At 32.8% G+C, this 27,322-nt stretch overlaps 1 protein-coding gene across 1 annotated transcript; it reads left to right on the forward strand.

Moving 5' to 3' along the window:
* Positions 1 to 948: 948 nt before the first annotated feature.
* Positions 949 to 27,322, forward strand: LOC117330645 (proton myo-inositol cotransporter-like). Its single transcript, XM_033889078.1, has 9 exons — positions 949 to 1,512; positions 6,253 to 6,412; positions 8,412 to 8,623; positions 8,897 to 9,008; positions 19,670 to 19,833; positions 21,111 to 21,225; positions 21,467 to 21,708; positions 22,730 to 22,882; positions 23,198 to 27,322. Exons 1-9 carry the CDS (start codon positions 999 to 1,001, stop codon positions 23,362 to 23,364), a joined length of 1,839 nt encoding a protein of 612 aa, XP_033744969.1. The 5' UTR covers positions 949 to 998; the 3' UTR covers positions 23,365 to 27,322.

The raw sequence follows: 27,322 nt of genomic DNA on the forward strand, positions 1-27,322 counted from the left end.
CTCTTTTTGTCTTTTGTTTTAACAATGTTTACTTTTATTTCTTGTATCTGTTATTCTGCCATATTAAGTCCGAATTATTCTGATGTTTTTTGAAATATTTTTATATATGTCTTTCATTGATTAACCAATGCCACACTGTTATGAAAAAAATTGATAAAGTATCAGACTAAATTTGACTTCACCATATTGAACCCTGCTCAAATACAAGATGTACCATGCAGCCATCCAATTGTGTGCCATCATTTTGATTTGACACCATGTTGACGTGCATACCAACAATGGTTTGCATGCTGACTTGGAGTGTGCATCTTACAGTTTTGCCTCAATCTTGTAGCTATTTGTTGATTTTCAGAAAGCCTTTCAGTAAATAAACATTTTTTTAATCAAGAAAACATTGTTATGATTTTGATAAAATAGACTTGAATTTTTTCAAGTTTTTCTCTTAATTGTCCATAAAAACTATGCACAATGTATATATGAATAATTAATGATGACCATTCAGTGGCTAAGTTAAGCACAGCACCTTATTTTTCCCCATTTATGCTTCTCTTGTTTAGCCAATTTATTCTGCAACCAAAATATATTGACAATATGAAAATACTTTAGCTCATCCCTCACCTATATGATATAGTAGACAGTTTCATTTCAAAATTTGATTCTTGCCTTCATAAAGGTTTATGTTTAAATACAATATCCCTACTTTCACTTTCCCTTTCGTTTTCAAGATTTTTTTTTTCGATTGTCAAATAGATCTACCACTTTCTCCCACAGTAATTTTATTATCAATTCGGGTCTAGTAGACTACATATTTCGGGAAAGTGAAATATGAAACGGATCACCAAATTAGAACGACAAAGTTTAGGTCTACTTTCGTTTTAAAATTGAAATCACAGTTACCTCCCCTTATCATGAACTTTGATAAACCGGAAGTTGTTTATCGGCCGCGATTATCGACCGTTTACGTTAGGTGTTTATAATGTAAACAGTCAAATTGGGTCATGAGTTTAACTGATAACGACGATATAGAATCTGAAGACTACGAGATGTCAACCAGTCTAGAATCGGCTCCTCTGTTGAACACTTCTCCAGCTATGGCAGAGCGTGAGGCTAAATACGTGTCTAGTGAGGACACGGTGACTGTCAACAAAACGTCAACAAACTCCGCTGAACAAGAGGAGATAAAAGCATCGGGTTTTCTCTATGTTCTTTCATTTTTCGCTGCTATTGGTGGTTTTTTATTCGGATATGACACTGGTGTGGTCTCTGGTGCGATGCTGCTGCTGAAAGAACAATTCCAGTTGACGTCTTTATGGGAAGAAATTATTGTCAGTGCTACGATTCTATTTGCTGCCATTTTCGCATTAGTCGGTGGGTTTCTAAATGACTTTTTCGGAAGGAAATTTACAACTATTTGCGCAAGTGCTGTGTTCACGGCAGGAGCTGTCATCTTGGGATTTGCAAAAAATATTAGCATGCTCGTTATTGGAAGAAGTATACTTGGGATCGGAATAGGTAACCATTTAATTATTTTGTATGTAGTAAGGTGGTGGATGGTTTTGTTTTATTACAACTGTTTCATTGTAAATCCATTAATCGACACATACACTTATACTTATATGATCCCTAGTAAATACTAGCCATATTAATCAGGAAAGTATGACGTAGAGAACTGATCTTTTGCTTGATTGGTGAACCTGTACATGTAGTTATCAAGAGGTATTGGGAAGTATGATCATAAATTCAGATTTTTTATGCATTTTGAAATGTATTGGTTCTATTAAATTTAATTAGAAGAAAACTTGAAAGAAGATTCCCCATGTTGTCAGAGTAACAGAAGTGTTGAAATGTACATGAAATACATTGAAGTAAGTTTTAAAAAAATGAAATTTTAGAGCAGTGTATCATTTACGAATGTATAAATATTATAGAAATATGCAATTTTTTGCATGTTCACTGTAGCTACAGCATCCTATCTTGACATGCATTTATATATCTTATTCCATGCCCAACAAACACGAATAATAATGACAATGTTTGCAAACTTCTCTGCTGGCACATACCAGCTAGGTATTATATTTATTCTGGCCAATCATCAGTAGGACTTAAATATATTTTAAATGTTCAAAAGAAGTTGTTAAGTTGATCCTTTGTACTGTGACTTCGAATCGTTAAGGATATATCGACGTTTTAGCCTTGCTAGGAGAGATGAGAAATAAATGAAACTTGGAATTTGTTTGATGAAATTGTTTTTCGATAAAGTGATTATCGACATCAGAAGTGTATCAATAAGAACACTTTCATTAGTTGTCATTGTAAACAATAATGTTAGCTAAGCTATCACAAAAACAACAACAAAATTTGATTTGTGAACATTATTTCATAACATGTTTTTATCTACCAGTAAAACTAACATATGTATAGAGGAAGAATAAAGACTTCTGATATCCTAATGACATATTTTTTTCTTATATTAATAATCTATAATATTGCCTGGCAGTCATTTTTTCTTCTGATTAAAAAATCAGTGGATTCATTGCTTTATATATATATATATATATGATGAAAGGAATCTATTTCAAGGTTTGGGATTGACCATTGCCGTTTTGGGACATTATATAAATTATGTAAAATTAGTGACAGAAGATATGCTGCATTTACTTAATGTTGTAGATCTGTTGTGAGATTAAACAAAAATCAATATGATTGCCAGATGTTGTACCAATCTGATTAAAATACAGATCAACATTATAATACACTACATACTAAGTAATGTATAATAATGATCTGTATTTTATCAGATTAATGTTCTACCACATGTGAATACAGGTATTTCCTTTTGAAAAGTTATCATTTGCAACTGAACCATGTTCAACCTCAAGTAAATTTATCCCTACAGGTACCCAACCTTTTTATATTGAAGAAAAGAAGATGGTTACAAAAGCTGCTGTTTTATAAGCAAACTTTTCTCTGTACATACATTCTTTTTTAAAGCACACTCCTTTTGGGTGTGTGTGTTTTGTTTGTTTGTTTGTATTTTTTGTAAGTGCACAATGCATGCATACTGTATAGTTAAAACACAAAGCCAAGGCCTGTAAATTGTTTACCAGTTGTGTAGCTTGTCGTCAAGTTAACCCACTGAACACCAAACTTTTACTCTTTTCAGTACAACCTGTAACCTTAAAAGTTCAAGGTCATTCGGACTCATTCCTTTCAACACACTTGATAGGTTTTCATCTCGGCATGCCTTTGGCTGAATAATATGACCCTGGCCTTTAGGATAATCAAAAGTCAATTAAAAGATTTTGACACCTTCTTTGACTACTCACATGTATAACCTTGAAAAAACCTTTCCTCCACCCCATCATGTATACTGGCCAATTAAATACATTTGTACCATGATCCTGGTGTTTTGGTTATTGAGAATAAGCCATTTAAAGATTTTAACATGTATGGACCCTGTGTTCTTGAAAGTGGGTCATAGTAATTCATTTTTATTTAGTAGTTCTAAGTTCCATCCTGCTGCTGCCACGATTACCATGAAACTTACTCTTTTAGTTGGTCTGTTGTTCAAACAGCTAAGTTTACCCTGGCCTGAGGAACGGATAGTTGGACTGTATAGACACTGTACACTGCAGCATATCAATGCTTCCTTTATCTTCAGAAGCTGAGCTGAAAAATAGATCTAATACTGATATGGGTACAAAAATGTGTGCAGTGATATTTAACCTCCACAAGGAGATGAGCCCAATATTTAGATTGTGAGGATAAGATGTTATTGGTATGTAATTTGATTTAATTTTTGTTTGTTTAGATTAGATAAAGCACAGAGGCCAACTTCAGAAATACTTATTTGTTATCAAAATTTGATTAATGAAACTGGAAACATATCAGTGTGTTGTTGACTTTGAAACTGTTATGTATTGTGTAAATGATATACTGACCCTGTTTGAGGCCTTTATTTCTATATCCTGGTAACGTAATCATGTTATATTACTGGGACAAGATATCCGCTGAACTGTTTATTTAGGAGGACATAGTTTATTTATGAGCTGCTATAGATCTAGGTTTAAATACTTTGTATCCTAGTTGCTAAGAAATTGTATCAAATTATATATAGTATACACTACTCTGATGGTAGTCATGGTGATAGAACAATGTTAATCAGGTCGAAGGCTGAACCTGGAATTCCTCAGGCTATAGCTTCCACTGATTGTCATAAATGGGAGAAAAATAATTATCATGAATGTTGCCAACATTTTGGTGACAATATGGAAATAACAGTGTAGGTCATTTGACTGAATGGTTATAAGAGGGTTATAAAAAGACAAAAAAAAAAGAAGGAAAAAGACTATAAAATTATAATAAAATCAACATTCGATAAGTCCTAACTGGTATGCTGAGCTTTTGTATATATAGATATGCTGTTAAAAAAAAAAAAAAAAAAATAAATAAATAAAAGTCAATCTCAATGCCAGGTTTACATTCAAACTTGTCCAGCTTTTATCTGTACGTAACAGAAAAGATTTATGTAATCTCGGAAAGTATTTACAATCAAGCTTGTTATCACGGTCCAGAATTCATTCTAATTAGTTTAATTTGATCTCATTTACTTATGTTATATTACATTAGTACATTTTCCGTCTCCTGCATTTGCTGTATAGTCCATCCCCTGACAGCACCACTTGACATATAGACCCTACTATTGTTTTGCTAATATATTTTACTTAGCCCCTTTTTCAGAACTGCTGCTGATTCTTCAATTATTCACCATCAATTATGAATTAGTATTTATGTTTAAAATTGCATTTGTCACTTTATAAATTTCTTTATCTTGTACCCATAATTGTTTTCGAACATCTATATTGTCCATGCAATGTACAAGATCATGTTTATTATTTGATGATAGAATTATTTAGTATTTCATATGATTGATTATATATTATGTTATTATGTATATGTATCCTTATGAGCCGTAAGGCTTAAAGTGAATAAACAATACAATACATGCTGAATCTAATGATGCGGGCAGCCATACAACCTTGTTCAGGCCATTGATGGGGCACTGCTGTTCATCTAACAGGCAGCATTACAATATATAGCTTTGAAAGGAGTTGGTCAATATCTCATTTCTCACTTGTCCATATATTTGTCCAACCATCTGTCCATCTTTAGCCATTATGCAATGATTTTTTTTTTTTTTAAGGTTATACTCTGACCTATTGTAGTTGTGCCCCCTAATATCATGTTTATTTGACCCTTCTTACACAGAAGTTGCGCCCCTTTATTGAAATTCTTGACAGTAGTTTATCTGACTTACATTCAGTTAGTGAGCATTTTTATAACTTACTTTGTGGATTATATGTGACAATGTGGTTGTGTCTAGATTTTTGATGTTGACTTTCTCTCACATTTTGAGGGGCCGCGGTGGCCGAGCGGTTAAGGTGTCCCGACACTTTAACGCTAGCCCTCCACCTCTGGGTTGCCAGTTCGAAACCTACGTGGGGCAGTTGCCAGGTACTGACCGTAGGCCGGTGGTTTTTCTCCGGGTACTCCAGCTTTCCTCCACCTCCAAAACCTGGCACGTCCTTAAATGACCCTGGCTGTTTAATAGGACGTTAAATAAAAAAAAACAAAAAAACTCACATTTTGAAATATTATTGATTATGTTGTAAGGTGACTGGTGATTTAAACTCATTAGAGAATTGTAGACTTATGAAAACATTTAGTTACTGGTTTACCACCTACAATACAACAACCTCACCTATTGCTAGATTTTCTTGCCAGCTATAGTTAGTGTTCTGTTCATGTCAGTATTCCCCTCATAGGGTGATGTTGGGAGGTAGATCATCACAAAACTGCATGAAATGGTTATGATTTATACCTCCTATACTGAGTACTATGGAAATGTGCTCTATCAAATACATGCACATACAAACTAAAAATGAAAACTGATAAGAATTGCACTTTCAGCTTTAACATTGAAAAATTTCCAAAAAGATTTTGGTTTTTCAAATTTACAGGTTTGGCATCAATGACAGTTCCAATTTATATCGCAGAATGTGCCCCTCCTCAAATGAGGGGTCGACTGGTGACGTTAGACATATTATTTATCACTGGGGGGCAGTTCATAGCCAGCGTCATTGATGGAAGATTCAGCTACGACAAAGTCAATGGGTGGAGGTAGGTATAGCATGAAAAAGAATTTTTTTTTAATTTCTTCTTTTTTTTTCTTTTCTTTTTTCAAATTTTCAGGCTTAGCATCAATGACAGTACCAATTTATATAGCAGAATGTGCCCCTCCTCAAATGAGGGGTCGACTGGTGACTCTTAACAATTTGTTTATCACTGGGGGACAGTTCATAGCAAGCGTTGTCGACGGGGGATTCAGCTACGACAGAGTCAATGGTTGGAGGTAGGTGTATAGATCATATGACAACAATGTATTTAATAGGGAAATGTAACCTAGCTAGTTAATTCTTCATAGGAACGAAATAAGGAAAGAATATACTTATTGTTATTCTAAGTTGAAAAAGTTTATTTAATAAAGTAATTTAGTTGTGACAAGAACTAATTATTGGTAGTTTGTTTGTTAAATTTTATTATAAAATATCAGTTTGATGAAAATCTGCTGATAAATCTTTTCATTTACTACTGGTATGTGTGCGAGTCTACATCCTCAGACACAGTACCTGTACACTGCTGTGAAATGTGCTCTCAAATACTAGATGATTGATACAGGCCCTTTGTACATCTTGTTCTCCACTATGTTCTAAAACGTTGTAGTAGATTTGATTTGTTAACTGTGAAGAAAACTGGATAACTCCACTATGTATACATGTAAATCAGATTTCTGGCCATGTCAATTTCAATTCTATTCTTATCAAATAGCTAGAATAGATAGAGTGATTTTCAATTATCAGATGCAAAAACTGAACTATAGTACCCATTCCAAATGATCCCACTTGAACTTGAAACTGATGCACATGTACATACATAGCAAGCTCGGTGCTAAGGGCACTTTTTAGATTTTTTTTTTTTTTTTTATATATTATGAAGTGACTCATATGACTTCATTCATTGCAGTGTGCCATTCTTTAAAATGAATCATTTGTTCCATAGTTCAAAGTTTTAAATAATTCTCAAGAATCACAATGGTCATTTACTGGTTGCTCACTGGAAGTGTAGGCAGTTTATATGATATACAGACAGTTTAAATATTTGACTAATGGACCCATTTGAAGGTCAGAGGGGGTCATTAATGTTAAAAAAAAATTACATGTAATTTAACAAATTCATCTACAGATCTATAAAGTGTAAACGCTCAAACAACTTTCACAAATATACACGTATGAGACCTGTTTTGCTGATAGATTACCTATGAGTGGTGGGGGGTTATTTTTTCAAGCATTTTATAAGCCTTCTTGACAGCAAAGTCAAATATGTTGAAAATTTAAACAAATTCTTACCAAAAGACTAAAGGTCATATTTCGACGTTAGCTATATATGAATTGTTTCAAAATTTGTTTAAATGTATGACCTTGACCCACATTATAGGTGTTCTGGATTTCATGGAGTTTCTTCTGAATTACCAATTAGGCAAATTTGTCTCAAGTAGAGAGAAGTAAAAGTATCTTAGAATGTTGAAATAAATAACCTAGCTTGAACTGCTCAAATGTGCTGAACCTTCTTCTGAATCAATAAAAGGTCTTGCATAATGTTATTGTATGTTAATTAATTTTAAGAAACAGTTTGAGAAAGGTTGATCTACTTTGGATTACACATCAATCAGAATAATTTTAAATCTCCCAACAAATATGGTGAAGAGTAGCAAGTAATATGTAGCTCTGACATAGAAGTCTCAGTGTGAAGAAAGAATAAATCAAAATTTACTATAATAAATTAGATTAGTCCCACAGTGAATTTCACAGAAGTTAGATAAAATATAGGTGAGTGATAGAAGAAGATATATAAATAAACTAAATAAAAATACCATATTTACCACAAATAAACCCCTTCTTCATTTTTCCAGAATCATCAATTAATAAAAACTTTAATACTAAACTTTAAGGGAGGGGGCTTATATGAGGCTAGATACAGTAATAAACCTTTTCTCCAAGGGTTGGGGCTTATTTAAGGATAAATACACTATTTAACATTTATTCAAGTGGAGGGGGGTTTATTTGAGGATAAATATGGTACTTAACATTTACTCCAGGGGAGAGGGCTTTTTTGAGGATAAATACAGTACTTAATTTTTACTCCAGGGGAGAGGGCTTTTTTGAGGATAAATACAGTACTTAATTTTTACTCCATGGGAGGGGGCTTATTTGAGGATAAATATGGTACCCAACTTTTACTCCATGGGAGGGGGCTTATTTGAAGATAATTATTTCTAAATATTTTGATTACAGATGGATGTTGGGATTGGCCGGAATCCCCTCTACAATACAGTTCATAGGATTCCTGTTTCTTCCGGAGAGTCCGAGATGGCTTGTTAAGAAAAAGAAAGTAGAGGATGCTAGGAAGGTTCTCCAATTTATCCGTGGCAGTAAAGATGTGGATCAGGAGATCAGGTCTATACAACAAAGCTGTGAGGAGGACGAGAAAATCGCACGTGTTCAAGGTTATTTAATTTACATATTATAATGAATTAGGGTACTACCTTGTTAATTAATTCATCTTACAACAAGCTCATATGTTCAACACCGAATTCTCAATGTAGGGGTTTATCAAAGGACAATAGGAAAACCGTATTTGTTTGTATTTGTTTTAACTGCCAATAATGTCAGTGGGCTTATTAACAGACATGGGCTTTTTAATGGATAGCTTCAATAATCTTATGAGTTAAGTAGTAGTCAAATTTCAATTCTCAGTTTTTAAATGAATTTTTTTGCAGGAAACAAATTTATTTTGGTGAAAATTTTCAAGAACCGAGCAGTAAGAAAGGCTGTCATTGTGGGATGTGGTCTACAGTTGTTTCAGCAGCTCAGCGGAATCAACACTGTAATGTAGGTTTGTCAGAATCATTGACAATGTCATGTAAATTTCCTAGAATCATTGACAATGTCATGCAGGTTTCTTAGAATCATTGACAATGTCATATAGGTTTCTAAGAATCATTGACAATGTCATATATGTTCTCAGAGTCATTGACAATGTCATATAGGTTTCTTAGAATCATTGACAATGTCATATAGGTTTCTCAGAATCATTGACAATGTCATATATGTTCTCAGAGTCATTGACAATGTCATATAGGTTTCTTAGAATCATTGACAATGTCATATAGGTTTCTTAGAATCATTGACAATGTCATATAGGTTTCTCATAATCATTGACAATGTCATATAGGTTTCTCATAATCATTGACAATGTCATATAGGTTTCTCAGAATCATTGACAATGTCATGTAAATTTCCTAGAATCATTGACAATGTCATGTAAATTTCATAGAATCATTGACAATGTCATGTAAATTTCATAGAATCATTGACAATGTCATGTAGGTTTCTTAGAGTCATTGACAATGTCATATAGGTTTCCAAGAATCATTGACAATGTCATGTAGGTTTCTCAGAATCATTGACAGTGTCATATAGGTTCTCAGAGTCATCGACAATGTCATATAGGTTTCTTAGAATCATTGACAATGTCATATAGGTTTCTCAGAATCATTGACAGTGTCATATAGGTTCTCAGAGTCATCGACAATGTCATATAGGTTTCTCAGAATCATTGACAATGTCATATAGGTTTCCTAGAATCATTGACAATGTCATATAGGTTTCTCAGAATCATTGACAATGTCATGTAGGTTTCTTAGAGTCATTGACAATGTCATATAGGTTTCCAAGAATCATTGACAATGTCATATAGGTTTCTTAGAATCATTGACAGTGTCATATAGGTTTCTCAGAATCATTTACAAAGTCATATAGGTTTCCCAGAATCATTGACAATGTCATATATGTTCTCAGAGTCATTGACAATGTCATATAGGTTTCTTAGAATCATTGACAATGTCATATAGGTTTCTCAGAATCATTGACAATGTCATATATGTTCTCAGAGTCATTGACAATGTCATATAGGTTTCTTAGAATCATTGACAATGTCATATAGGTTTCTTAGAATCATTGACAATGTCATATAGGTTTCTCATAATCATTGACAATGTCATATAGGTTTCTCATAATCATTGACAATGTCATATAGGTTTCTCATAATCATTGACAATGTCATGTAAATTTCCTAGAATCATTGACAATGTCATGTAAATTTCCTAGAATCATTGACAATGTCATGTAAATTTCATAGAATCATTGACAATGTCATGTAGGTTTCTTAGAGTCATTGACAATGTCATATAGGTTTCCAAGAATCATTGACAATGTCATGTAGGTTTCTCAGAATCATTGACAGTGTCATATAGGTTCTCAGAGTCATCGACAATGTCATATAGGTTTCTTAGAATCATTGACAATGTCATATAGGTTTCTCTGAATCATTGACAGTGTCATATAGGTTCTCAGAGTCATCGACAATGTCATATAGGTTTCTCAGAATCATTGACAATGTCATGTAAATTTCCTAGAATCATTGACAATGTCATGTAAATTTCCTAGAATCATTGACAATGTCATGTAAATTACATAGAATCATTGACAATGTCATGTAGGTTTCTTAGAGTCATTGACAATGTCATATAGGTTTCCAAGAATCATTGACAATGTCATGTAGGTTTCTCAGAATCATTGACAGTGTCATGTAAATTTCCTAGAATCATTGACAATGTCATGTAAATTTCATAGAATCATTGACAATGTCATGTAAATTTCATAGAATCATTGACAATGTCATGTAGGTTTCTTAGAGTCATTGACAATGTCATATAGGTTTCCAAGAATCATTGACAATGTCATATAGGTTTCTTAGAATCATTGACAGTGTCATATAGGTTTCTCAGAATCATTTACAAAGTCATATAGGTTTCCCAGAATCATTGACAATGTCATATATGTTCTCAGAGTCATTGACAATGTCATATAGGTTTCCTAGAATCATTGACAATGTCATATAGGTTTCTCAGAATCATTGACAATGTCATGTAGGTTTCTTAGAGTCATTGACAATGTCATATAGGTTTCCAAGAATCATTGACAATGTCATATAGGTTTCTTAGAATCATTGACAGTGTCATATAGGTTTCTCAGAATCATTTACAAAGTCATATAGGTTTCCCAGAATCATTGACAATGTCATATATGTTCTCAGAGTCATTGACAATGTCATATAGGTTTCTTAGAATCATTGACAATGTCATATAGGTTTCTCAGAATCATTGACAATGTCATATATGTTCTCAGAGTCATTGACAATGTCATATAGGTTTCTTAGAATCATTGACAATGTCATATAGGTTTCTTAGAATCATTGACAATGTCATATAGGTTTCTCATAATCATTGACAATGTCATATAGGTTTCTCATAATCATTGACAATGTCATATAGGTTTCTCATAATCATTGACAATGTCATGTAAATTTCCTAGAATCATTGACAATGTCATGTAAATTTCCTAGAATCATTGACAATGTCATGTAAATTTCATAGAATCATTGACAATGTCATGTAGGTTTCTTAGAGTCATTGACAATGTCATATAGGTTTCCAAGAATCATTGACAATGTCATGTAGGTTTTTTCAGAATCATTGACAGTGTCATATAGGTTCTCAGAGTCATCGGCAATGTCATATAGGTTTCTTAGAATCATTGACAATGTCATATAGGTTTCTCTGAATCATTGACAGTGTCATATAGGTTCTCAGAGTCATCGACAATGTCATATAGGTTTCTCAGAATCATTGACAATGTCATGTAGGTTTCTTAGAGTCATTGACAATGTCATATAGGTTTCCAAGAATCATTGACAATGTCATGTAGGTTTCTCAGAATCATTGACAGTGTCATGTAAATTTCCTAGAATCATTGACAATGTCATGTAAATTTCATAGAATCATTGACAATGTCATGTAAATTTCATAGAATCATTGACAATGTCATGTAGGTTTCTTAGAGTCATTGACAATGTCATATAGGTTTCCAAGAATCATTGACAATGTCATATAGGTTTCTTAGAATCATTGACAGTGTCATATAGGTTTCTCAGAATCATTTACAAAGTCATATAGGTTTCCCAGAATCATTGACAATGTCATATATGTTCTCAGAGTCATTGACAATGTCATATAGGTTTCTTATAATCATTGACAATGTCATATAGGTTTCTCAGAATCATTTACAAAGTCATATAGGTTTCCCAGAATCATTGACAATGTCATATATGTTCTCAGAGTCATTGACAATGTCATATAGGTTTCTTATAATCATTGACAATGTTATTTAGGTTTCTCATAATCATTGACAATGTCATATAGGTTTCTCATAATCATTGACAATGTCATATAGGTTTCTCATAATCATTGACAATGTCATGTAAATTTCCTAGAATCATTGACAATGTCATGTAAATTTCCTAGAATCATTGACAATGTCATGTAAATTTCATAGAATCATTGACAATGTCATGTAGGTTTCTTAGAGTCATTGACAATGTCATATAGGTTTCCAAGAATCATTGACAATGTCATGTAGGTTTTTTCAGAATCATTGACAGTGTCATATAGGTTCTCAGAGTCATCGGCAATGTCATATAGGTTTCTTAGAATCATTGACAATGTCATATAGGTTTCTCTGAATCATTGACAGTGTCATATAGGTTCTCAGAGTCATCGTCAATGTCATATAGGTTTCTCAGAATCATTGACAATGTCATGTAGGTTTCTTAGAGTCATTGACAATGTCATATAGGTTTCCAAGAATCATTGACAATGTCATGTAGGTTTCTCAGAATCATTGACAGTGTCATGTAAATTTCCTAGAATCATTGACAATGTCATGTAAATTTCATAGAATCATTGACAATGTCATGTAAATTTCATAGAATCATTGACAATGTCATGTAGGTTTCTTAGAATCATTGACAATGTCATATAGGTTTCCAAGAATCATTGACAATGTCATATAGGTTTCTTAGAATCATTGACAATGTCATATAGGTTTCTCAGAATCATTTACAAAGTCATATAGGTTTCCCAGAATCATTGACAATGTCATATATGTTCTCAGAGTCATTGACAATGTCATATAGGTTTCTTAGAATCATTGACAATGTCATATAGGTTTCTTAGAATCATTGACAATGTCATATAGGTTTCTCATAATCATTGACAATGTCATATAGGTTTCTCATAATCATTGACAATGTCATATAGGTTTCTCATAATCATTGACAATGTCATGTAAATTTCCTAGAATCATTGACAATGTCATGTAAATTTCCTAGAATCATTGACAATGTCATGTAAATTTCATAGAATCATTGACAATGTCATGTAGGTTTCTTAGAGTCATTGACAATGTCATATAGGTTTCCAAGAATCATTGACAATGTCATGTAGGTTTTTTCAGAATCATTGACAGTGTCATATAGGTTCTCAGAGTCATCGGCAATGTCATATAGGTTTCTTAGAATCATTGACAATGTCATATAGGTTTCTTAGAATCATTGACAGTGTCATATAGGTTCTCAGAGTCATCGACAATGTCATATAGGTTTCTCAGAATCATTGACAATGTCATGTAGGTTTCTTAGAGTCATTGACAATGTCATATAGGTTTCCAAGAATCATTGACAATGTCATGTAGGTTTCTCAGAATCATTGACAGTGTCATGTAAATTTCCTAGAATCATTGACAATGTCATGTAAATTTCATAGAATCATTGACAATGTCATGTAAATTTCATAGAATCATTGACAATGTCATGTAGGTTTCTTAGAGTCATTGACAATGTCATATAGGTTTCCAAGAATCATTGACAATGTCATATAGGTTTCTTAGAATCATTGACAGTGTCATATAGGTTTCTCAGAATCATTTACAAAGTCATATAGGTTTCCCAGAATCATTGACAATGTCATATATGTTCTCAGAGTCATTGACAATGTCATATAGGTTTCTTATAATCATTGACAATGTCATATAGGTTTCTCAGAATCATTTACAAAGTCATATAGGTTTCCCAGAATCATTGACAATGTCATATATGTTCTCAGAGTCATTGACAATGTCATATAGGTTTCTTATAATCATTGACAATGTTATTTAGGTTTCTCATAATCATTGACAATGTCATATAGGTTTCTCATAATCATTGACAATGTCATATAGGTTTCTCATAATCATTGACAATGTCATGTAAATTTCCTAGAATCATTGACAATGTCATGTAAATTTCCTAGAATCATTGACAATGTCATGTAAATTTCATAGAATCATTGACAATGTCATGTAGGTTTCTTAGAGTCATTGACAATGTCATATAGGTTTCCAAGAATCATTGACAATGTCATGTAGGTTTTTTCAGAATCATTGACAGTGTCATATAGGTTCTCAGAGTCATCGGCAATGTCATATAGGTTTCTTAGAATCATTGACAATGTCATATAGGTTTCTCTGAATCATTGACAGTGTCATATAGGTTCTCAGAGTCATCGACAATGTCATATAGGTTTCTCAGAATCATTGACAATGTCATGTAGGTTTCTTAGAGTCATTGACAATGTCATATAGGTTTCCAAGAATCATTGACAATGTCATGTAGGTTTCTCAGAATCATTGACAGTGTCATGTAAATTTCCTAGAATCATTGACAATGTCATGTAAATTTCATAGAATCATTGACAATGTCATGTAAATTTCATAGAATCATTGACAATGTCATGTAGGTTTCTTAGAGTCATTGACAATGTCATATAGGTTTCCAAGAATCATTGACAATGTCATATAGGTTTCTTAGAATCATTGACAGTGTCATATAGGTTTCTCAGAATCATTTACAAAGTCATATAGGTTTCCCAGAATCATTGACAATGTCATATATGTTCTCAGAGTCATTGACAATGTCATATAGGTTTCTTATAATCATTGACAATGTCATATAGGTTTCTCAGAATCATTTACAAAGTCATATAGGTTTCCCAGAATCATTGACAATGTCATATATGTTCTCAGAGTCATTGACAATGTCATATAGGTTTCTTATAATCATTGACAATGTTATTTAGGTTTCTCATAATCATTGACAATGTCATATAGGTTTCTCATAATCATTGACAATGTCATATAGGTTTCTCATAATCATTGACAATGTCATGTAAATTTCCTAGAATCATTGACAATGTCATGTAAATTTCCTAGAATCATTGACAATGTCATGTAAATTTCATAGAATCATTGACAATGTCATGTAGGTTTCTTAGAGTCATTGACAATGTCATATAGGTTTCCAAGAATCATTGACAATGTCATGTAGGTTTTTTCAGAATCATTGACAGTGTCATATAGGTTCTCAGAGTCATCGGCAATGTCATATAGGTTTCTTAGAATCATTGACAATGTCATATAGGTTTCTCTGAATCATTGACAGTGTCATATAGGTTCTCAGAGTCATCGACAATGTCATATAGGTTTCTCAGAATCATTGACAATGTCATGTAGGTTTCTTAGAGTCATTGACAATGTCATATAGGTTTCCAAGAATCATTGACAATGTCATGTAGGTTTCTCAGAATCATTGACAATGTCATGTAAATTTCCTAGAATCATTGACAATGTCATATAGGTTTCATAGAATCATTGACAATGTCATGTAAATTTCATAGAATCATTGACAATGTCATGTAGGTTTCTTAGAGTCATTGACAATGTCATATAGGTTTCCAAGAATCATTGACAATGTCATATAGGTTTCTTAGAATCATTGACAGTGTCATATAGGTTTCTCAGAATCATTTACAAAGTCATATAGGTTTCCCAGAATCATTGACAATGTCATATATGTTCTCAGAGTCATTGACAATGTCATATAGGTTTCTTAGAATCATTGACAATGTCATATAGGTTTCTTAGAATCATTGACAATGTCATATAGGTTTCTCATAATCATTGACAATGTCATATAGGTTTCTCATAATCATTGACAATGTCATATAGGTTTCTCATAATCATTGACAATGTCATGTAAATTTCCTAGAATCATTGACAATGTCATGTAAATTTCCTAGAATCATTGACAATGTCATGTAAATTTCATAGAATCATTGACAATGTCATGTAGGTTTCTTAGAGTCATTGACAATGTCATATAGGTTTCCAAGAATCATTGACAATGTCATGTAGGTTTTTTCAGAATCATTGACAGTGTCATATAGGTTCTCAGAGTCATCGGCAATGTCATATAGGTTTCTTAGAATCATTGACAATGTCATATAGGTTTCTCTGAATCATTGACAGTGTCATATAGGTTCTCAGAGTCATCGACAATGTCATATAGGTTTCTCAGAATCATTGACAATGTCATGTAGGTTTCTTAGAGTCATTGACAATGTCATATAGGTTTCCAAGAATCATTGACAATGTCATGTAGGTTTCTCAGAATCATTGACAGTGTCATGTAAATTTCCTAGAATCATTGACAATGTCATGTAAATTTCATAGAATCATTGACAATGTCATGTAAATTTCATAGAATCATTGACAATGTCATGTAGGTTTCTTAGAGTCATTGACAATGTCATATAGGTTTCCAAGAATCATTGACAATGTCATGTAAATTTCATAGAATCATTGACAATGTCATGTAGGTTTCTTAGAGTCATTGACAATGTCATATAGGTTTCCAAGAATCATTGACAATGTCATGTAGGTTTTTTCAGAATCATTGACAGTGTCATATAGGTTCTCAGAGTCATCGGCAATGTCATATAGGTTTCTTAGAATCATTGACAATGTCATATAGGTTTCTCTGAATCATTGACAGTGTCATATAGGTTCTCAGAGTCATCGACAATGTCATATAGGTTTCTCAGAATCATTGACAATGTCATGTAGGTTTCTTAGAGTCATTGACAATGTCATATAGGTTTCCAAGAATCATTGACAATGTCATGTAGGTTTCTCAGAATCATTGACAGTGTCATGTAAATTTCCTAGAATCATTGACAATGTCATGTAAATTTCATAGAATCATTGACAATGTCATGTAAATTTCATAGAATCATTGACAATGTCATGTAGGTTTCTTAGAGTCATTGACAATGTCATATAGGTTTCCAAGAATCATTGACAATGTCATATAGGTTTCTTAGAATCATTGACAGTGTCATATAGGTTTCTCAGAATCATTTACAAAGTCATATAGGTTTCCCAGAATCATTGACAATGTCATATATGTTCTCAGAGTCATTGACAATGTCATATAGGTTTCTTAGAATCATTGACAATGTCATATAGGTTTCTTAGAATCATTGACAATGTCATATAGGTTTCTCATAATCATTGACAATGTCATATAGGTTTCTCATAATCATTGACAATGTCATATAGGTTTCTCATAATCATTGACAATGTCATGTAAATTTCCTAGAATCATTGACAATGTCATGTAAATTTCCTAGAATCATTGACAATGTCATGTAAATTTCATAGAATCATTGACAATGTCATGTAGGTTTCTTAGAGTCATTGACAATGTCATATAGGTTTCCAAGAATCATTGACAATGTCATGTAGGTTTTTTCAGAATCATTGACAGTGTCATATAGGTTCTCAGAGTCATCGGCAATGTCATATAGGTTTCTTAGAATCATTGACAATGTCATATAGGTTTCTTAGAATCATTGACAGTGTCATATAGGTTCTCAGAGTCATCGACAATGTCATATAGGTTTCTCAGAATCATTGACAATGTCATGTAGGTTTCTTAGAGTCATTGACAATGTCATATAGGTTTCCAAGAATCATTGACAATGTCATGTAGGTTTCTCAGAATCATTGACAGTGTCATGTAAATTTCCTAGAATCATTGACAATGTCATGTAAATTTCATAGAATCATTGACAATGTCATGTAAATTTCATAGAATCATTGACAATGTCATGTAGGTTTCTTAGAGTCATTGACAATGTCATATAGGTTTCCAAGAATCATTGACAATGTCATATAGGTTTCTTAGAATCATTGACAGTGTCATATAGGTTTCTCAGAATCATTTACAAAGTCATATAGGTTTCCCAGAATCATTGACAATGTCATATATGTTCTCAGAGTCATTGACAATGTCATATAGGTTTCTTATAATCATTGACAATGTCATATAGGTTTCTCAGAATCATTTACAAAGTCATATAGGTTTCCCAGAATCATTGACAATGTCATATATGTTCTCAGAGTCATTGACAATGTCATATAGGTTTCTTATAATCATTGACAATGTTATTTAGGTTTCTCATAATCATTGACAATGTCATATAGGTTTCTCATAATCATTGACAATGTCATATAGGTTTCTCATAATCATTGACAATGTCATGTAAATTTCCTAGAATCATTGACAATGTCATGTAAATTTCCTAGAATCATTGACAATGTCATGTAAATTTCATAGAATCATTGACAATGTCATGTAGGTTTCTTAGAGTCATTGACAATGTCATATAGGTTTCCAAGAATCATTGACAATGTCATGTAGGTTTTTTCAGAATCATTGACAGTGTCATATAGGTTCTCAGAGTCATCGGCAATGTCATATAGGTTTCTTAGAATCATTGACAATGTCATATAGGTTTCTCTGAATCATTGACAGTGTCATATAGGTTCTCAGAGTCATTGACAATGTCATATAGGTTTCTCAGAATCATTGACAATGTCATGTAGGTTTCTTAGAGTCATTGACAATGTCATATAGGTTTCCAAGAATCATTGACAATGTCATGTAGGTTTCTCAGAATCATTGACAGTGTCATGTAAATTTCCTAGAATCATTGACAATGTCATGTAAATTTCATAGAATCATTGACAATGTCATGTAAATTTCATAGAATCATTGACAATGTCATGTAGGTTTCTTAGAGTCATTGACAATGTCATATAGGTTTCCAAGAATCATTGACAATGTCATATAGGTTTCTTAGAATCATTGACAGTGTCATATAGGTTTCTCAGAATCATTTACAAAGTCATATAGGTTTCCCAGAATCATTGACAATGTCATATATGTTCTCAGAGTCATTGACAATGTCATATAGGTTTCTTATAATCATTGACAATGTCATATAGGTTTCTCAGAATCATTTACAAAGTCATATAGGTTTCCCAGAATCATTGACAATGTCATATATGTTCTCAGAGTCATTGACAATGTCATATAGGTTTCTTATAATCATTGACAATGTTATTTAGGTTTCTCATAATCATTGACAATGTCATATAGGTTTCTTAGAATCATTGACAATGTCATATATGTTTCTTAGAATCACTGACATTGTCATTTCATGTGATAATGGGTAATTCAAATTGGTTCAATGGGACAATTCTGTAGAATAGGGTTTGGTATCAGTGGATGATCAGTTTTGAGGATTAGTTTGTCATAGTATCACTGTATAAAGTTGTAAACACTGGCATATATCTGAAATTGTGAGAAATGAATGTGCTGTATACATTATATCAGTGTGAATTTCAGATGAAATAAATATCAATGATTACAGGTACTACAGTGCCACTATAGTAAAAATGACAGGTGTACGTGACGAATCAACAGCAATCTGGATTGCAGCAGGTACAGCTGGGGTTAACTTCATTTTTACCCTGGTGGGTCTCTGGCTGGTGGAGAGAATTGGGCGACGCCCACTCATTATTGGGAGTTTAGTTGGTATGTATATTACATATAAAATGACAAAGGTAATTGATGTGTGGTAGGTGTGGACTGCTAGCCTGGAGTTGTGTCCCTTTATGATATTAGGCCATTGTGGTCTACCCTGTGCTGTCCGTACGTCCGTCCATGATCTTTTCCTTGTTAGTACTCTCTAGCCTTTATTTATCAATAGATTTTTATGAAACTTGCTACAAATATTCTATGGCACAATAGCTCAAGCAAGTTTGTGTTACAGAATTTCGCGATTGTTTTTAGCAGAGTTATGCCCCTTTTATTGCCAAATATGGGCATTGTGTAGAAAATGCAAGAAGTTTTCTATTTTTTATTCAATTTCTTTAAGATTCTGCACAATACAACTAGAAGCAATTATGTTTCACATGTACATATGTATAATGGGTTGTTGGCTCGTGTTTCAACTATTGGCATAACACCATTGTATATTTGGTCAGGTAAAGCTCATGCATTAATAATTCTTTGTTAGCACTCTCTTACTTTTATCTATTAACAGATTTTTATGAACATTGCTACAAATATTCTATACCACAATAGTTCGAACGAGTTCGTGTTACAGAATTTTGTGATTACTTTTACCAGAGTTAGGCCCCTTTATTGCCAAATATGGGCATTATGTAGAAAATATGAGAAGTTTTCTATTTCCAATTCAATCCCGCTAAGATTTTGTTCACTACAACAAGAAACAATTATGTTCAACATATATTAAGGTTTTTTATACTCCTGTCAACGACGTTACATTTTCTTGTGGTAGCTTTTCTAATGATGGACGTATCATGTTCCCGCTTGCGCAGCTGTTTTTATATATTGTACTAGCAAGTAAAGAGAAGTGTGAGGATATGAAGGATTGGATTTGGGCCTGGAGTTATGTCCCTTTATGAAAATAGATTACATTGTTTCCTGGAGTTATGGCCTTTTATGATGGAATACAGAGTCTAGATATTGAGGATTGGATTCTGGCCTGGAGTTATGTCCCTTTGTAATATATGAAGATTGGGTTCTAGCCTAGAGTTACATATGTGTCCCTATACGTCAGTATACAATAGCATACAGGCTCTAGGTATTAAGGAATAGGTTGCAGACCAGAGCTATATCCCTTCATGAGAGAGCTAATCTATAGATACTGAGGAATGGATTAAATCACATCTGGAGTTATGTTCTTCGTCTTACAACTTCAAACCTAGAGTTATATCCCTTTGTCACCTCTCTATTACTGTACTTCAGACCTAGTGTTATTCCCTTTTGTCACCTCTATTTTGTAGGTGTATTACTCAGTTTGGCATTGCTGGCTGTCGGATTCCAACTGATGGCCTTTAACTCGCCTCCAATCTCTGTACACAGCAATTACAGTTCCTCATCACCATGCTTCTCCTACAAGTAAGATATATCACAATTGCACTGAAGCAAGCAGAATTTAACTTAATATTGTGTTTTCAAAAATATTTAGAAATTATAAAAGTTGAACCTTTAACCACAATATGTCTAAGGACATCCTACTCTTAAATAATTTGGGAACCACTTTTAGATGACAATGTAACTGAGATATAGCAGTATATAAAACTCCAAATTATTATTATTATTACTGTTTCCATCTATACAGAATTTTTCTCCTCCACAGTTGGTGTGAAGCATGTATAGAAGACAAGAAGTGTGGTTATTGCTACACAGAGGTTGGAAAATCTGCTGTGAATGGATCATGTTTACCGAAGTCATCTGATGATACGAGCAGCTCCCTGATGGGTCCCTGTAACAGTACATCCCCCCCTCCGGACACAGTCTGGGCCGAGGGTTACTGTCCCACAGACTACTCTTGGATGGGAATTCTGGGTCTTGTCCTATATCTCATGTTCTTTGCTCCAGGTAAGTGAAGTAATGTTAAAGGTAATGTGTTGATAAGAATTATGAATCAGCATATATGCATATGTCAGGATATCGGGCCAACCATCACTGCCCCATTGAAACATTCTTTTTAAGAATACTGATGTGGCGCAGTGGTATAAGCTGCGGGAATTTCTGGCTAGGCAATTGGGTGCCGTAGATCATGAGTTCGAGGCTCAGTCAGGGCCGAGTCATATTTTAAAAAAAAATGACGAAATGCAAGTCAATATATACAAAAAATATTATTGAAGCAAAGGAAAGTCAGATTATACGGATGGTACAGCCGGACCAAAATATTATATACTAAGTAATTATGCCCCTTCTATCTATGACGTAACAAGTATACAATGTATGACGTCATGGATACTTTACTTAGTTACACTGTACTGAAGAGCAGCTAGGCTGTGAAAGTACTTTACAGTATGTAACCAAAATTCTTTGCATGTCAATGATATTGTTTTGTATATTTTGATGGATACATAATTATACATATAGATAGGAGACCCAGTTAGTCTCAAGTTTTGACTTATTGAAGCCCTTAGTTTACTTTAGAGAATTTAATTAGCAATCTATTGTGGCCTCAAACTGGAGATTTTGAAAATAAGATATATTTAGTCTTCTCTAGTTGGAAACCCTTTTTATATAATTAAGATATTGAGACATACATACAGGCGTCCTGTTAAGATTCTTTATTTCAATATTTGAGAATAAAAAGTACTGTGAAAAAAAATTATACTTTTAAAATCTTTAATGATTGAGTAAAAATATAGCCAATTTCACAATTCCCATGTAAAAAACAATCATTTGCTTCAAACCATTGTTAAGACCACAACAATGAACCACCTGAAAAACATTCTTTAATAAAAGTAATTTAAAACGGTCAAAATGGACAAGTGGAGGCAGTATAAAAAGGTTTTGAGGTATTTTAGATGTTTCATGTATGTTGATCGAATTCAGTGTTTTGTATAAATGTTGTTTGATATTTAATTTCGTTAATTTACAGGGATGGGTCCAATGCCGTGGACAATAAATTCAGAAATATATCCACTGTGGGCTAGAAGTGCTGGTGGCTCCCTCGCCACAGCAACCAACTGGACCTTTAATTTAGTAGTTTCAATGTCTTTCCTGACACTGACAGAGACACTCACGAAATATGGTAAGTTACTTTTCCTGATGTTGAAACTAGCAAATCCAGGAACTTGTTTTTATGCCCCTGCCAGGAAATGGGGCATATGGTGTTACCAATGCCCGTCCCATCCCGTCCCGCCCCGCCCCGTCCCACCCCGCTTAAGTATCTTACTTAGTAGATACTTCAGTAAAAGGCATATTATTTATGTATCAAAATTTTGTTGTTGTATAAGTAATTAATACAAAAGCTTAATTCTTGTTTCCAATCAAGAATAAATATTCTTTGTCTTAGATGTTTAGAACACATGTTCATCTATATTAAAAACCCAACTTTTTCTTTCAGGAACGTATTGGTTATTTGTGGGCATAGTTTTACTCGGCCTGATATTTATGATTATCACCGTGCCTGAAACCAAAGGCAAACGTCTAGAAGAAGTTGAAGACCTTTTTGAAGAACCTTGGTGCACCAGATGTTCAGGTGGTTCAGGGAAGATAACTGTGAAAGACTGATGATTGGAGAAAAAGAAGAGTCCATATTTTTTTATTGTCTCTAAGGAATAACATTGCTCAAGTGATACTGACACCTGTAAAGGCAACATATCAGGATAAATTTATCATGTGTCAGTGACAGGCAGCATACGGGTGTGGTTCCTGAAAGATCTTTGATAAAACTTGCCTTTTAATATATCGTGCTCAATTCTAATGCCTTATATCAACACTCGGGATAGTTTGTGCATTTCTATTGAAGGATATAGCAATCTTATAGGTATTATATCTAAAGTCCCTCACTCAAATGTGGTTCACAACATAATTCCAACATATTTAAAACATTATGATTATAATAATCGTAACATAATTGAACAATAAATGTATCGTATGTTATTCACAGGGTATGTTCCAATACACCATCATTCCGTGAAAGTCCGAACAAATTCTAGTGACATTGATGTGTTTATACATTGAATTATTTGTGTGTCCTTAAGCAATACATGTATAAAGGATATATTATCCTGGTTGATTGCAGAACAAAAGGAAACATTCCACAATGATATATATTATATATTTGGTGCTAGTTCACGATATCTATATTTATTTATTCTATTTTCACAAAGTCTAGAGTGTATATGTTTTATAATACAAATGTAGTCAGATAATTAAGATTGTTGATCATACATACATGCAATATTTTTGACAATTTTTATGATGCATGATTATTTAAATCCAAATGTCTATGTACTCTTTTTACCTGTGTAGCAGGTTGTTCTAGCGAGTGTAAAATTTAGTGTTTTAACATCATAATTCAAGGGTTAAATTGTAGGGGGTTTCATTCAGGTAATAGTCCTACTGCAAAATTCTAATGTAAGTAGTTTAAACTTACTGTATGGTAATTTATTCTCATGGTTAGAGGTTGTGCATTATGTTTTGACATAGAAAAGGGGGGATAGAGCTAACACCAGCTGTTATTACTCCTATAACATAAGAGGCCACTGGTCGGCCCTTTTTCTATCGGATATGATTTTGCTGACTGCGACACGGCGCCTGTTAAAAGTATCTCGCTGTGTAAAACCTCTAACATTGTTGGAATACAGTTGTTATCAGAGGTGTATAAAGGGTTCCTTGTCCTCTAATCTGGATACTGTTAGGTTAGTGTGATTGATAGAAAAGAGAACTAGGTAAGTAGAGGTTAATCACCATAGGTGTAGAGGCCAGGTTCATCAATATACAAAATGTATTGTCATTTGATCGGTTTTGCATGCCCTACTTCAGGCTTCGTCAGATTGACTCTTCATCTGTTGTGAATGACCTCTTCTTACCGTTTTCTGATACAGAGGTGTGTACCAAATATAACTGAATCAACTCAAGAATATTCTATATGTAAGATTAATTTTGGTGAGTTAAATTGAAGCGATGCTAATATTTAGCAGTGCATATTTTAGCATTTTAAAACTGATTGCTAAATTAACTAAAATTTGCACCTCACTAAAATACCCTGCTATACAGTATTCTGCAAAAAGCTTCAGATGGCCAACACTTAAATCAAAGGTCAGAGGTTGGGCTATAAACAACCAATGAAATAACACATCTTGGTAAAGTTACCAAAATGTATTGGTGTGGGTAGGTATCCTACATGGCATGGGGTTTTGTTGGATAAATTTGGTAATATAATGATTTTATATCTCTGTCCTGATGATGATTGAGTGTGATCCATTTAATGTAAAAAGTACTTTATATTTATGCATTATAGAACTTTATTTTTTAATACCACTGTATGTGTTTCAATTCTCTGGCAGTTTCAATAACTGTTAATGAGGTATGTGTCACATGAAAAAATAATAGAGTTACTTCCACTTGCATTACATATTCATTCATTGAAGTAATGGAAGAACATTTCTATTTCTCACAAAATAATTCACTTATACTATTTACCCTAATTTCCTGCTTATTTTTGGACACCGATATGGTGGATTGTCCATGGCTAACATGTTGAATTTAATTCTAAAAAAGTGACAATTGATATATTTTTGGCAATTATTATATTGAGGTCCGAATGACTTGTATTGATAATTAACAGGTAAACTGTTGTAAATATGGCATGCCAATCATCTAAATATTAATTAAAGAGATAAAAATTTGAAATAATGTCATATTCACATTAACTTTCTAAGGTATAAAAATCAACAGGTAGACTTATTTAATTCTATGCAGAAGAAAACAGATAGCCCTCAAAAGGCATCTCTAGACATAAACATGGAGTTTGAGCAGAAAATTATGATACATGAAAAGAATTCTTCATTAAGTATTTTTATATGCACCATTAAGATATTTTTTATACAATTTAATTCCAAAATAAGACAATTTATATTTGGAAAAACAGAGATAAGATCTTGAGCTGAACATTTTAATGTGAGATCGCTATTAAAGCCTCTTGGCCCGAGGTGAAAATAGCACTACATGTATTATTTATTTAAGCTGTATAGTGCAATTTTCACCTTGGGCTGAGGATGGTCTGCCTTTTGATCAATCTAGACTAGAACATACCATTGTTTTTTTAATGAACAATTATTTATTTAATTGTCAGTGTGATAATATGAATTAAGTTACAATTTTAATAAAACTATCGTTTTGCATCAGCTCATATATTTCATCAAAATTAAGAATTATGGAAACAGCTCGTTAGCATCATAGCCATTTTTTTGTAGGTAAAACCCCATTTGATCAAATATCACTTTCTAGACATATAAAATATATTTTTCCACAAACGGTTTTTGCCGATGGTCATGATGCTTTTGAAACATGATCATCAAACTTGCTTCCTTCTTTCATTACTTTGGTGAAATATGATGATTTTTTTTCTGCATTGACATGTGATGAAATACCTTGTGTGTTACAAATAATCTATAAATGAAGAATCATAAACTGTGTATCTAAGATATGTTATTTATAAAAGGAGCTAAGAATTACATGCTCATTTCCATGTAGATCTAATATGGAAATGAGTTTTAAGCCCTTTTTTTCCTCACACAAGACACCAAACAAAATGTTAAGGAATCATATTTTTCTGTAGGGTCCAAAATATAACTTTTGTTGAATTCATGTCATTTATACTTACCACAGCATCACAATGTTAACATTTAATGTCTATTTTTAACAATACAACATCAAAATGTTATAACGTCATGTCTATTTTAACAATACAACATCATATGTTATGACATCATGTCTATTTTAAACAAAACATCACAATGTTATGACGTCATGTCTATTTTAACAATACAACATCATATGTTATGACATCATCTCTATTTTTAACAAAACATCACAATGTTATGACGTCATGTCTATTTTAACAATACAACATCACAATGTTATGACATCATGTCTATTTTAACAATACAACATCATCTGTTATGACATCATGTCTATTTTAACAATACAACATCATCTGTTATGACATCATGTCTATTTTAACAATACAACATCACAATGTTATGACATCATGTCTATTTTAACAATACAACGTCATATGTTATGACATCATGTCTATTTTAACAATACAACATCACAATGTTATGACGTCGTGTCTATTTTAACAATACAGCATCAAAATGTTATAACGTCATGTCTATTTTAACAATACAACATCATATGTTATGACATCATGTCTATTTTAAACAAAACATCACAATGTTATGACGTCATGTCTATTTTAACAATACAACATCATATGTTATGACATCATCTCTATTTTTAACAAAACATCACAATGTTATGACGTCATGTCTATTTTAACAATGCAACATCATATGCTATGACGTCATGTCTATTTTAACAATACAACATCATATGTTATGACATCATGTCTATTTTTAACAAAACATCACGATGTTATGACGTCATGTCTATTTTAACAATACAACATCACAATGTTATGACATCATGTCTATTTTAACAATACAACATCATCTGT

The sequence above is a fragment of the Pecten maximus genome, chromosome 7 (genome assembly GCF_902652985.1).
Source record: "Pecten maximus chromosome 7, xPecMax1.1, whole genome shotgun sequence".
In the NCBI taxonomy this organism is placed as follows: domain Eukaryota; kingdom Metazoa; phylum Mollusca; class Bivalvia; order Pectinida; family Pectinidae; genus Pecten; species Pecten maximus.

What these genes read in the sequence shown, in the direction of transcription:
- LOC117330645 (XM_033889078.1), top strand. Translation starts at nt 999, where the DNA reads ATGAGTTTAACTGATAACGACGATATAGAATCTGAAGACTACGAGATG. An exon ending in TATACTTGGGATCGGAATAG is followed by an intron (nt 1,513 to 6,252) that starts GTAACCATTTAA and finishes TCAAATTTTCAG; the next exon opens with GCTTAGCATCAATGACAGTA. An exon ending in TCTCATGTTCTTTGCTCCAG is followed by an intron (nt 21,709 to 22,729) that starts GTAAGTGAAGTA and finishes GTTAATTTACAG; the next exon opens with GGATGGGTCCAATGCCGTGG.